This window comes from Aulostomus chinensis, chromosome 7 (genome assembly GCF_037954235.1).
Source record: "Aulostomus chinensis isolate RoL2024-O1b breed Wild chromosome 7, RoL_Achi_v1.0, whole genome shotgun sequence".
In the NCBI taxonomy this organism is placed as follows: Eukaryota; Metazoa; Chordata; class Actinopteri; order Syngnathiformes; family Aulostomidae; genus Aulostomus; species Aulostomus chinensis.
The window spans coordinates 16,811,529-16,822,280 of record NC_141326.1 but is presented as its reverse complement, the minus strand read 5'-3'; the positions used below and the strand labels follow the sequence as shown (position 1 = coordinate 16,822,280).

The window sequence follows — 10,752 nt, the reverse complement described above, 5'->3', positions numbered from 1 at the left end:
TTTTTTTAATTCACTTTGACAAATTTCTGTTTCAGCATGCAGGTGTGCTCTCGGTCTCGTGAAGGTTAATTCTTCATAGCAGGTTATGAGTAATTGCTTTGTGATGTCACAACAATTTGTGTTTATGTTGATCTAACACCCCCCCCCCTTGTAAAATAATGACACCGACATATTTCTGGTGAAAAATAACAACAAAAAAACAGCATGCTCGTCACATGAGTTTTATTTTACACAAAGATTTAAAAAACAAAACGAAAAAAAAAGAAAAACCTTACTGCTTCTCTTTATTGGAAATACAATAAGACAACGATCACATTGGTTAGAGGCATATTGTTAAGTCCAAACATGAGTATATTGAGAAATACATGTTGACTGGGTATGCATGTCCTGCTTTAATGTAGTACTATTTCAGTATATTGTCTCCATCTTTGGCGGCATTGCTACTGTCCCTTGCCTGTCATTTTGCATTATCTTATGAGTTGTTTACACTCACACTCTCTTCAAAAAAGTTTTCCCTTTGTGCACAAGAAAGATGAGAATTCTATTAAGGGATTATGATATATAAGGGGCACTTTCTTCTTTAATTCCCTTCAAAATTTTTGAATTTGTGTTAAACGTACATAGAGGAAAATCTCTTTTGTCCAACAATGCACTTGACTCAGCCCCTGTGAGTCCCCGTATTCCCCACTCACACACCCGCTGGCTGCATAAATGTATATATATGAAAAAAAACAAAAACAAAAAAACATGAGTGTCAAGCTGTGCACCTTTATTAAGGCACCTCAGTTGAGAAAAAAAAAAAGATTGTCTGTATTTCATTCAGAATTCTTGTAAGAGGTTTAAGAGATTTCACAGAAAATATCCATTCACTTCATGTGTGAATCCTCTTCAGTGGATTCACATCAGCTCGGTGGAGGTGCTTATGTCCACGATGGGAGTGTCATCGGGGATCTTGACATCACTGTGAGTGAGGTCAGCGAGCAGATCATTTCCTGTCAGCTTTAAGTGTGTTAGGAGTCCACTTACATTTTCCTCTGTGAGATCATTCACTTGCTGCTCCAAATCTCCATCAGCCTCTTCCTCCATGGGCTTCTCCAGAGATTCTGGTGTGTCTTCAGGCTCCGAGGTTGAAATCACAGCCTCCTCGGCATTTTCCTCACCCTCTGGGATATCAGTGGACTCATCCGCATCAACTGGGTCAGGGATGGAAAATTGGGAGGGAGTAGTGTTTATGAGTTGGGGAGTGACATCGGGGACACCCAGGTCGATCAAGAGGGATGAAGGCTCGGGGACAGACTCCTGAGTGGGCAGGTCTGCCTCCAGCTCCGGTGTCTCAGCTGGGGCTGACACTGGCTCTGAGGTGGGCTCAGGATCAGCCTCAACCTCTGCCTCTGGGACGGGGGTAGGCTCTGGCTCAGGAACAGGTTCTGGAGAAAGCTGAGCTTCGGCAACAGGTTCAGGTTGAGGAGGTGAGACCAGAGGCTCTGGTTCAACTGGAGCTGGAGTTTCTTTTGCCACCGGCTCTGGAGCACTCAGAGGGTCTGAGGCAGCAGCAGCATCAGCAGCCTCTGCTGCTTTGCACTCTGATATACACTCTTCATTGGGTAAACATGCCACTTGCGTCACTGACTCCCCAACTACCACATCAAGTTTCTCCGTTTCAACGGTTTGTGTCATCCCAGAGTCTCCTGGTTGTGTGGTCTTGGGCTCCTCAGGAGCCTTCTTCTCAGGGGCAGCCCCCTCAGCACTGTTGACTGGAGTCTCTGGCTTTCTGGCAACACTGAATTTGTTTCCCATGATGAGCCTGAAGAAGTTCAAGATGAGAGTAAAAATCTTTACACATAGTGACAACAAGAGACTGCGCTCACTGGGAATATACTTCATAGTTTTTCTGCCGCACTTTAGTCGCAGCAGTAAAAATAAAGGTTGTGAATCTGAGTTATGTAACCTCAGGGTCAAACCAAAAGTTCTGCTATCAAATACCAAATTCTCTCTTTTTTAAGGTTTTCTAAAATGTAGAGTTGAACATTTAAAGCGCAACACAACATGAAATGACTACATACTACAACAGGAAGCATCAGGTTTTCTTCCAAATTCAAAATGTTCCCGATTAAAATCAATAACAGTCGTGAAAAATAAGCCATGCTGAATAAATACCAAAAACAAAAAAGTAATATTAACTCTCATCATGGCTTCAAGATTTTCAGAAATGGTTGAGCAGAAATATTGCTGTTGGGGTGTTTTGGTACATGATGTACTCTAGTACTCATCCCTCATTACATGAGCAACACTGGGTCTCAGACTCAGGAGGTGAACCACTTGGTAGTTTCTTGGGAGCCCAAAGATTGTTTACAGCATTTGAGAGTTTGCTTCTTTGCACTGCGGGCCAACTATGTCTCAGTGTCATGACAATTAAAATCTAGACAAGTTTAGACGTGCACTATTTGCACCCTATCACTGCACTGACGATTAATAGTCACTGCTACACCTCTCCACCCTCAAAGCAGCATAACGCTCGTACGATTTCCTTATTTTTTTCCGTCAAGTTATTACAGCAACAACAAAAGAATCAGTAATAACCACACCTTTTTTCCATCCCCATGTGCATAAACACTTTCAGTAAAATATATATTATATAAATATATATATATCATACAGGTCAAAAACAGGTTTTATTTGCCATGATAACTTCACAAATATAGCAATTAGAACACAGTTAAGCACAATTGCTGGTCAAAGTAAATCGAACAAAGAAACTCTTGCAGACGACCCCGCCTCCCTCCCGTGCAGAACAAACTTAAAACTACCCAGAGTCCACAGAAGTAAAAACAAGTAGTGTCAGAACGCGCAAAGGGATACGTGTAACCAAAGTGTAACCGACCTTTAGTGTCTTTCCACGGTGCAGTAAAAGTAGATGAAGCCACAGATGTTCCTCAGTTGCTCGACTGCAGAAGTCCGCACGTCAAACTGTACTGTGGAGGCGCGCGCCAGCGAAACGGAGCTGCTGCTGCTGCTGCTGCTGCGCGCGGGGGCCTGCGCGTTCACGTGATGCACCGCCACTGCGCTTCCTGAGAAACACACGTTCGTCCCATACCTCTTCTAACAAAAAACAAAACAAAACAAAAAAAAAACCAATACGCGTTTCCCAGTTATACTTGATATCCATCCCTGGATTAGACGAACGAAAGCTTAAGTTTTACCTTTTCTATCAAAAATCATCTAAATATGTTGAAGTTTGGTACATTTGACCTCGGTGCATCCTTCGACGCCTCCTGTGAGTTTTTATAAAACTTTGCTGTAAATGACTTTAATTATCGAGTGGCCTTTAAAAAAAAACAGCATATTGAACAGCAGTCCTAATAAGTCTGTTATTCAGTATTGTTTGGGGTACTGAATTTTTGTACAATGTATTTAAACACAGTTTATACTCAAAACTCACAATAAAGTGATCTATTTTATCCTCTATCTTCCAAAATAAAGTTTGTTTGTTTAAAAAAACAACAACTCAAAACTCTTGTATAACATAGAATTTATTCTGTGAGGCACAATCTGAAAAGATTATATAATTATAAGTATGCTAGTGGATGCTAGCTTATCAAATAAACATTATTTTGAATGTTTGTATGACAAAATATTCCGAATAGATTTCTAAACCTTTTATCTGCAAATCTACTGTGAGAGAAACAGATAAAAAATGTGCCTTTTATTTTGTAATTCCTGCATACAATTACACTGACCCCCAAAAGCTTCTTATTATGAACCATATTAAGAGCAAAAATGAGACAACCGTTTAAATGTATTAATTTCATTTATACTGACGTAACGTGTAGTCTCTCTTTGTATTCCTCGAATTTTTGTGCGCTTTTGTCAAGTTTTTCCCTCTTGCGCAAAACTTTCTATGCATACTGTATTTTTTTTTTTCACCCCGTTACTGTAGCCCACTGGCAATCCCATAATCCCCTTCGGGGCAATCAACCAATCAGATGCTGCGTTTCTTTGCAGCCAATCAGAGGCCGTGTTTCTGAGGTACCGACCAATCAGAAGCTGTGTACATCCGTGGTTGCAGCTCCGATTTCGAACACTTTTAACACGAATTCGAGGCTCCGCGGTCGTGCCTGTGGGGCAGACAGACGGGAGAGCTAAAGGTCGTTTTTTTACTCTGAGGTTTGTGTTTAAGAAAAAGTCGCACCGAGCAGGACTGAAGAAGAAGAAGAAGAAGTCCCTGTTGATAGCAAGGACGATGTGGAGTCCGGAGCCTCTCTTGATGAGCTGCCTCACCAAGAGAGGCTCGATCGAGCAGAAGAGTGAGTGGTTTATCATCATGTCCTCTTATCTGAAATGAGAACTTAATATTCAGTGAGTCAGATAATAAAATGGATGTAATCTTTCATTTGTCGTTCGGTAGTGGCTTGTTTGACACAGTATATGCTTCATTTTCTCCACCCGACCAGTGAAGAGTAGACTCACACTGTAGACGGCATCAGTATTACAATGTGTAGGATTTGATATTAATTATCCTTTTTATCTTTGTGACAGGGTTTATGAAACCGTTGAAGAGGCGAGCGCTTCAGCTGCACAACCCCTTCTCCTCACCTGGATGAAAATCCCAGCACTGCCTCACCGAGCCCTGGGAGGGAGGCCACATCTTCAGGGTACCAGAGCACAGTGAGATCTAGACCCTGGAGGGAAATGATTGTGGACTGAGATGAACCTCCAGGCGTTTTACAAATATGTGGGGCTGACTTTCTTTCTTTTGTGCACTGGTGAAACTGAATGCTATTTATGATATATTAAAATAAGTCCAACTGATGAGGGCACTGTGGTCCCACAGGTCTTTGGTGGTGGAAGGATACACAACAGGAAATGGATGCTGTTCAAGTCGTATTCTAAATTCCTTGTTCTAGCTGATGGCAGCAATGGGAACTCTGCAGACTTGGCTGTTCACACTGGAAGGTCCAGTCTGAGTCAGGCGGCGGACTTTCCTATGATTCTGGCACGTCTGTGAAAAAGCCTGGGTGGTGGCTTCCCTCGCACTTGCCTGACTTCCAGAACTCCTCAAGGACCTGTTAGCAGGAATGTTGGAGAATGTGGAGACAACAGAAGAGGATGTCCTGAGGTGGAGGACGGCAAGTTCACCTCCAAAGCTATTCCGTGCCCCACAGCTGTCGGGAAATACTGCAAGTGTGCGGCAGCGGTCGACTACTTTGACCAACTGGTTCCGTGCTGTGAGTACCACAGGAGCAGCATGCTGGTACCGGTGATTGCTCCTGGACTTCCTGGACATTGCTGCCACAAACAGCTTTGTTCTACACAGGGAGCTCTGCAAAGAGATGCGGGAGGAGCCCCTGAGCCACAGAGCTTTCCTGGAGGAGCTGACTGCCCAGTAATGTGGGGTCTTTACACTGACCCCTCCTCCCAGAGCAGAGAGGCAGCAAATACCTGTGGAAATCTCAAACCAAACCGGATTTAGCAAGAAGCCTCCTACGGACGTAACACTTGTGAATGCTGTCCTCCCCCTGGATGTGTGAGGAGTGGAACGTGGCCCTCTGTCTCACTCAGAAAGGAGCTGCTTTGAGGCACCGCTCAAATGTGGAGTAAAGACCAAACACAAAAACAGTTGGACCTCCTCAGATAAAATGGCACTAGTTCTTTATGTAGGCTGTTTGAAGTAGGACAGGTTAAATAACATGTCCACCGTGCCCTCGACCCCAAGCACGGAGCTGCGAGTCACCAGGGGAGGGCAGCAGTGGGTCTCAGCTGCGTTTCGTCCGCCCTTGAACACGTTGTGAGATTTCTGTAAACCGATGGAAGCCGACACTGCTGTCACTGATCCTGTAAAGGTGGCCCGAGTGAAAGTGAACACTGAAAGTGTTTGGACCGCAACAAAACCTCACAACAAAATCTACTGAAATCTTTTATTAAATATTTGCCTCAGCCACACTTGGTATTTGTGAATATCCTTAAGAGTTCAAACAGACAGAAAAAAAAAAGCATAAGCACTCCTGGGTCCAATAGCATTTTCTTTTTCAATATTTTTCAAAATGGTGGCTCAAACGTGCCCAGCAGGAACAAGAGTGATACGTGATCAGTTCTACGTTGACTGCATTTGTCTCCGGATCGATGGGCGTTCGTGTGACTCGGTACCAGGGGTTGATGAAAGTTGCTCTCTGCAACTAAGAACATTCAAAGTGCAGACTCCCTTCAGAGCCACAACCCAGTCTTGAAGGAACTTTAGCTGCTGAGATCCAAAAAAATTTATTTGTATTTGAATGACTTCATGAAAGACAAGTGTTCTATGTTTTTCTTGTATTGTTACATGCGTATTAAGACTTTGAATGCTCTTGAAAACCCCAATAACCAGGGTCCAATTCCAACAACCAGACTTGGACCACACCGTTTACGTTACCGCTCTGAAATCAGGAACAATGTGGGATGTTTGCGTGTATGTAAACGTAGCTGATGTCACACAGTGCTGCTTCATTACAAGTTTGTGTCCTTATTTCAGAGCCACTTATTAAAGTTTATTATCGGGTAAAAAAAATTTCCCGCACAAGCTGTAAGGCTTCATCATCGTCTTTGTCCTTGGCTTCATCTCCAGGCACGTCTTGTTTTTCAGCATGTAGTCCAGCATTGATGAGGGGCCTGCTGTCGTCCTCTATTGACCTCTGACCCTCACACCCCTGATCAGGTGAGCTCTCGGTGTACGGCAGCGTTGCCGCCTCCGTAACGTCCAAGTCTGATTCTGAAACGTACGTCAGCACCTCCGAGGGCTCCTGCTCAACAGCCGCTGTCATCGGCTTTGTTATCCTCCCTGAACAGGACGTTTTCCTCCTCGTCATCCTCTTGACAGGCTCGTCTCCTGCTTTGGCTCCAACCTGCAAAAAAACATGCCAGGTTCCATGGAGGATTACAGGTTTGCTAAATTTATACTGTATATGAATGACAGTGGCAGCTATCGGTATTTAAAGTTTACACATTTTTACTAGTTTATTTTTCACAGCATCTCAGCATTCTGAACAATTTATTGTTGCTTCTTTATATTCATTTCTTTTACTTCCTACAAAAATTCAATGAAGTACTTAAAAAGTTTTTTGTGCTATAATCAAAGCGGTGGATGATTACCGATACTGAAGTTTATACACTGACACTGTTAGCCGTAAGTCACCATTAGCTTCATGCTAAACATACGTGGCTGGCTCATTTCTGCTTCCTGAAGTTACAAAGCACTGTTGCAGGAGGGGGATAAAACGTCACAGAACACCTCTGTGAGTAACTGAATCTTTAGGTGAAGTATTTCTTTAAGTCCCTTGTTTGCTACTTCAACAGTGTAAACAGAGAGGACATAGCGCCACCTTGTGTTTGTAGAGGAGAGTCACGTCCTCGCAGGCCCCGTCGGTGAGGACCGAGGCGGCAGCCTCCACCAGCTCTCGCTCATTCATGCAGTAGAAAACAAGCCTGGGAACACATCAGTCGTCATTCACCCACACCAACACAAGTCGGGCTGTAACATGGACGCCATCTGCCCTTGGCTACCTGGCAGCTTTCCGTTTTCTCCTGTTCTTCAGCGGCTCTTTTTCGTTCACGTCCTGTTTCGTCTTCGACATCCACGTCGGCAAATCGCGGTGGTTGTCCGACATGTTTCCCTACTCGTTAAACAAACGCACACAACTGCGGAGAAGCGCGGTGTTCCACAGTGTTTATCCCTCATCCCGCCGCCATGAAAGCGGCTCAAGCGCTCAGCTCTCACGTGACCGTGGCTTACCGACTCCTTAGCGCTATTTAGCGTGCAAACAGCGCACTGCAACTCCGGGTGGAATTCAACGTGTGCTCTTCAGAAAATACACGAAATAAAAAAGCTTTTACGTCATATCCATATGCACCCAGTTTTACAAATTTAAGTATTGACTACATTTATTCATTCATGCACACTGTCACTTTGGTAGCCACCAGCAAATTAGAGAGGACAAACATTTTGGGTCCACATGATATGAGTTACTGATTATTTCACTGCCAAGACAAATAAGGTGACCATTTTTTTTTTCTTCTTTCTTTTTGGTTTTCTTTGGTCACTCCAGGGCTCCGTAACCACTTGCTGAATGTGAATGTATGTGACAGCTCAGGAACCTGGAGAGCACACATCTCTGCCAAGGTAGTGTGCTGACACTATCACATCCATCTCAGTATCAGTTGAAAAAGTCTAATCAGTTCATCAGTTTAAGTTTTGCTTTTTTCACTTATCCTGCTTACAGACCAACAGATGAACAATTTGACGGAGGAGGTAAGTGACACGTTGGTGAATGAGCAGTATTTTAATCTAGTGTAGCATCAATTTTTGTCCGTGCAGCTGATTTGTTTTAGCTCTTCAATAAAAAGCGCCAAAATCACACTCAGATATCAATTTACACTTGGTCATGATGTTGAGAAGTGACATTCCAAGCTTCTTCTTTTTTTGTGACACTGTGCTCTAAGAAAGGCTACATTTTGGTTTACTGGTTATTTATTATTGCTAAATATAATTCATTTTGTGGCTCTGATATAAGCTCAGAGGACAGAGAAATATGTGAACATGTGCAGTACAGTATAACACTCAGACCCTGATCCTTGCCTTCTATCCATCTGTCTGCGCGCACAAACACACACAAAAAATCACACAACGGACAGTTTGTTGGAATTAATCTCGGTTGCAGCCTTTGCATTTGTGGTGTAATTAAAACTCAGTTCCTAAGTCTCATCAACCAAAATACCATCTCTCACCCTTGGCGTTCTCTTGTCTCTGATCAACCACATTTGCTTGAGACTTTGTGCACGCATCTCTCCTGCTTCCCCTCCTCTATTTCTCTCTCTCTTTCTCACTCTCTCTCAATTTTATCAGCATCTGTCAATCGCTGATGTTCTAAACAACCTCATATCAGAATCTTACTTTGTACCCAAAGCTGTCCGCTCTCACTCAGGCCTTTTAATTATGTCTCTAAAGCCCCTTCCTACAAGTGCTTATGCCTTGATTGCAACGGCCAGCTTTGTATATTTGACTAAATTAAAAAGTGGGGGAAAAAGAGAGGAAAAAAATCCAAGGGAGGGAGCACGTTAACAGCCAGATGCATGTCATTTCCCCCTAACACACCCCAGTCGGCACATTTTAGGAACAGCGAGTAATCAGACAGCTCGAGTGTCAAATGGAGAACAAAACTCCTCCTCATCATCATCATCATCATTATTATTATTATTATTATTATTATTAGATGCACCTGTTAAGTCCCTGTTCAGCTCGATATTTGGTCTTTCTTGGTCTTTCTCAAGCACAGATGGCTAATTTTTAGAAGACTGGTTTTCCATGAAACAAGCACTCCTCTTATGCAATATTATCTTTTTAAAGACATCAGCAACGTTATTATTAATTTGATATCAAGCAAAAAGAAGAAATATTTTTCTTATAATTCACCATCACCTGAGGGAATGTGTTGCTATGACTCATTTGAAATAACAATATCATTGAGAGTGAGAGAGTGAGAGAGAGAAGGCCTTGGCATAACCTAAAATGGTGCTGGACTCATCCTCCTCCAGGCTTGCTGCCACATCCTCAGATCAGGCTGCACTAAGAAGATTTCTGTTTTCTAATGTAGTGAAGCTTGTTGCTGCTTTATTTGCCTGCTGAATTTGTGGGTCAAACATGGTGAGAGTGTCTTCTCAACTTAGTGACGCGGGAGCAGCAGCACTGTCCTTCCAGATCACATTGATTTGATGGTGAATCTTCAGATCCCCATTCAAGGGGGAAACACCTCAAATCTGAGTGTAACAAATACGGATCAGTCCAGAACCCTGAAGTGGACACAGAGAAAACGTTCTTTTTCGGGGACATAGAGAGAAAAACATGTATTTTTAGGTCATTCGATTTTACTTTCCTCAGTTTAGTGAATTTGTGGCTCCAATAACTTATTTACACAATTTAATTATTTTGATGCCATTACTTCTTCAAACACAGATTTGAAACAAGGAAACGAGGTATACATTGTTTGCTTCCATATATATATATATATATATATATATATATATATATATATATAAAACTTGTTCACTTAAATTAATCATAAAATGACTGAACAAGGTGGTGCCTTAACAAGGCCAGTAAGGTGACAGGACTTGAACTGCTTGTGAAGGAAAAGTTTCCCAAATTCCAGTTTTACACGGTGGTCCGAGGTTCCTAAATAGTGAGAACCGGACTAATCTTCCCACTGCTTTCTTGGGCTTAACCCTGCTGGGGAGACGGGTCATCATCTGTCCTAGAAACACAGATGATTGGCCATATGGTGCTTGGAGACCAAAATGTTTAAAATGGATGAAGATGTTTGAATGATCGTGAAGAGAATTCATCCGTTTGAGAGACACGGCATCACAAGTTCACTGATGCAAAATAAAATCTTTCTTTCCTGTGTCTCCCGTTGTGTGAGCTGCTGTGGAAAAGAGGAAGTCATTATTAATCTTTAAATTCCCACCTGGATTAATTACTTAAAAAAACCAAAGCACCACCACCCACCAGAGTCACTTATTAGAGTGAGAGCTCATGTTTGGAGGCGGCATGGCTCAGAGGTTGAGTGGCTGTCCAGCCACCAAAGGGTCGCTGGTTTGAGCCTCACTTCCCCTGGTGACCATGTCCAAGTGTCCAAGAGCAAAATACTGAGCCCCTATTTGATCCTGATGGCCCTGTGATGGACTGGCAACCCCTCCAGTGTGAACCCCACCTCTCACCAAATGTCA

General features: G+C 43.0%; 2 protein-coding genes across 2 annotated transcripts; both read right to left on the bottom strand.

Annotated features, from left to right (window-relative positions):
- Positions 1 to 208: 208 nt before the first annotated feature.
- On the bottom strand, positions 209 to 3,002 carry LOC147258788 (uncharacterized). The gene is made up of 2 exons (XM_086207781.1): positions 2,882 to 3,002; positions 209 to 1,804 (listed from the first exon to the last, which is right to left on the bottom strand). The coding sequence occupies exon 2, from the start codon at positions 1,795 to 1,797 to the stop codon at positions 898 to 900; it is 900 nt and encodes a 299-aa protein (XP_086063907.1). The 5' UTR covers positions 1,798 to 1,804; positions 2,882 to 3,002; the 3' UTR covers positions 209 to 897.
- A 2,899-nt stretch (positions 3,003 to 5,901) lies between these two features.
- Positions 5,902 to 7,759, bottom strand: LOC147258787 (uncharacterized). The gene is made up of 3 exons (XM_086207780.1): positions 7,534 to 7,759; positions 7,353 to 7,455; positions 5,902 to 6,875 (listed from the first exon to the last, which is right to left on the bottom strand). Exons 1-3 carry the CDS (start codon positions 7,635 to 7,637, stop codon positions 6,525 to 6,527), a joined length of 558 nt encoding a protein of 185 aa, XP_086063906.1. The 5' UTR covers positions 7,638 to 7,759; the 3' UTR covers positions 5,902 to 6,524.
- Between the last annotated feature and the right edge of the window lie 2,993 nt (positions 7,760 to 10,752).

Excerpts from the sequence above, each read along its gene's own strand:
- LOC147258787 (XM_086207780.1), bottom strand. The coding sequence starts at position 7,637 with ATGTCGGACAACCACCGCGATTTGCCGACGTGGATGTCGAAGACGAAA. Across the intron at positions 7,456-7,533 it reads AGAAAACGGAAAGCTGCCAG|GCTTGTTTTCTACTGCATGA; the intron begins GTAGCCAAGGGC and ends ATGTGTTCCCAG. Across the intron at positions 6,876-7,352 it reads CTCTCCTCTACAAACACAAG|GTTGGAGCCAAAGCAGGAGA; the intron begins GTGGCGCTATGT and ends GTTTTTTTGCAG.
- LOC147258788 (XM_086207781.1), bottom strand. The coding sequence starts at position 1,797 with ATGGGAAACAAATTCAGTGTTGCCAGAAAGCCAGAGACTCCAGTCAAC.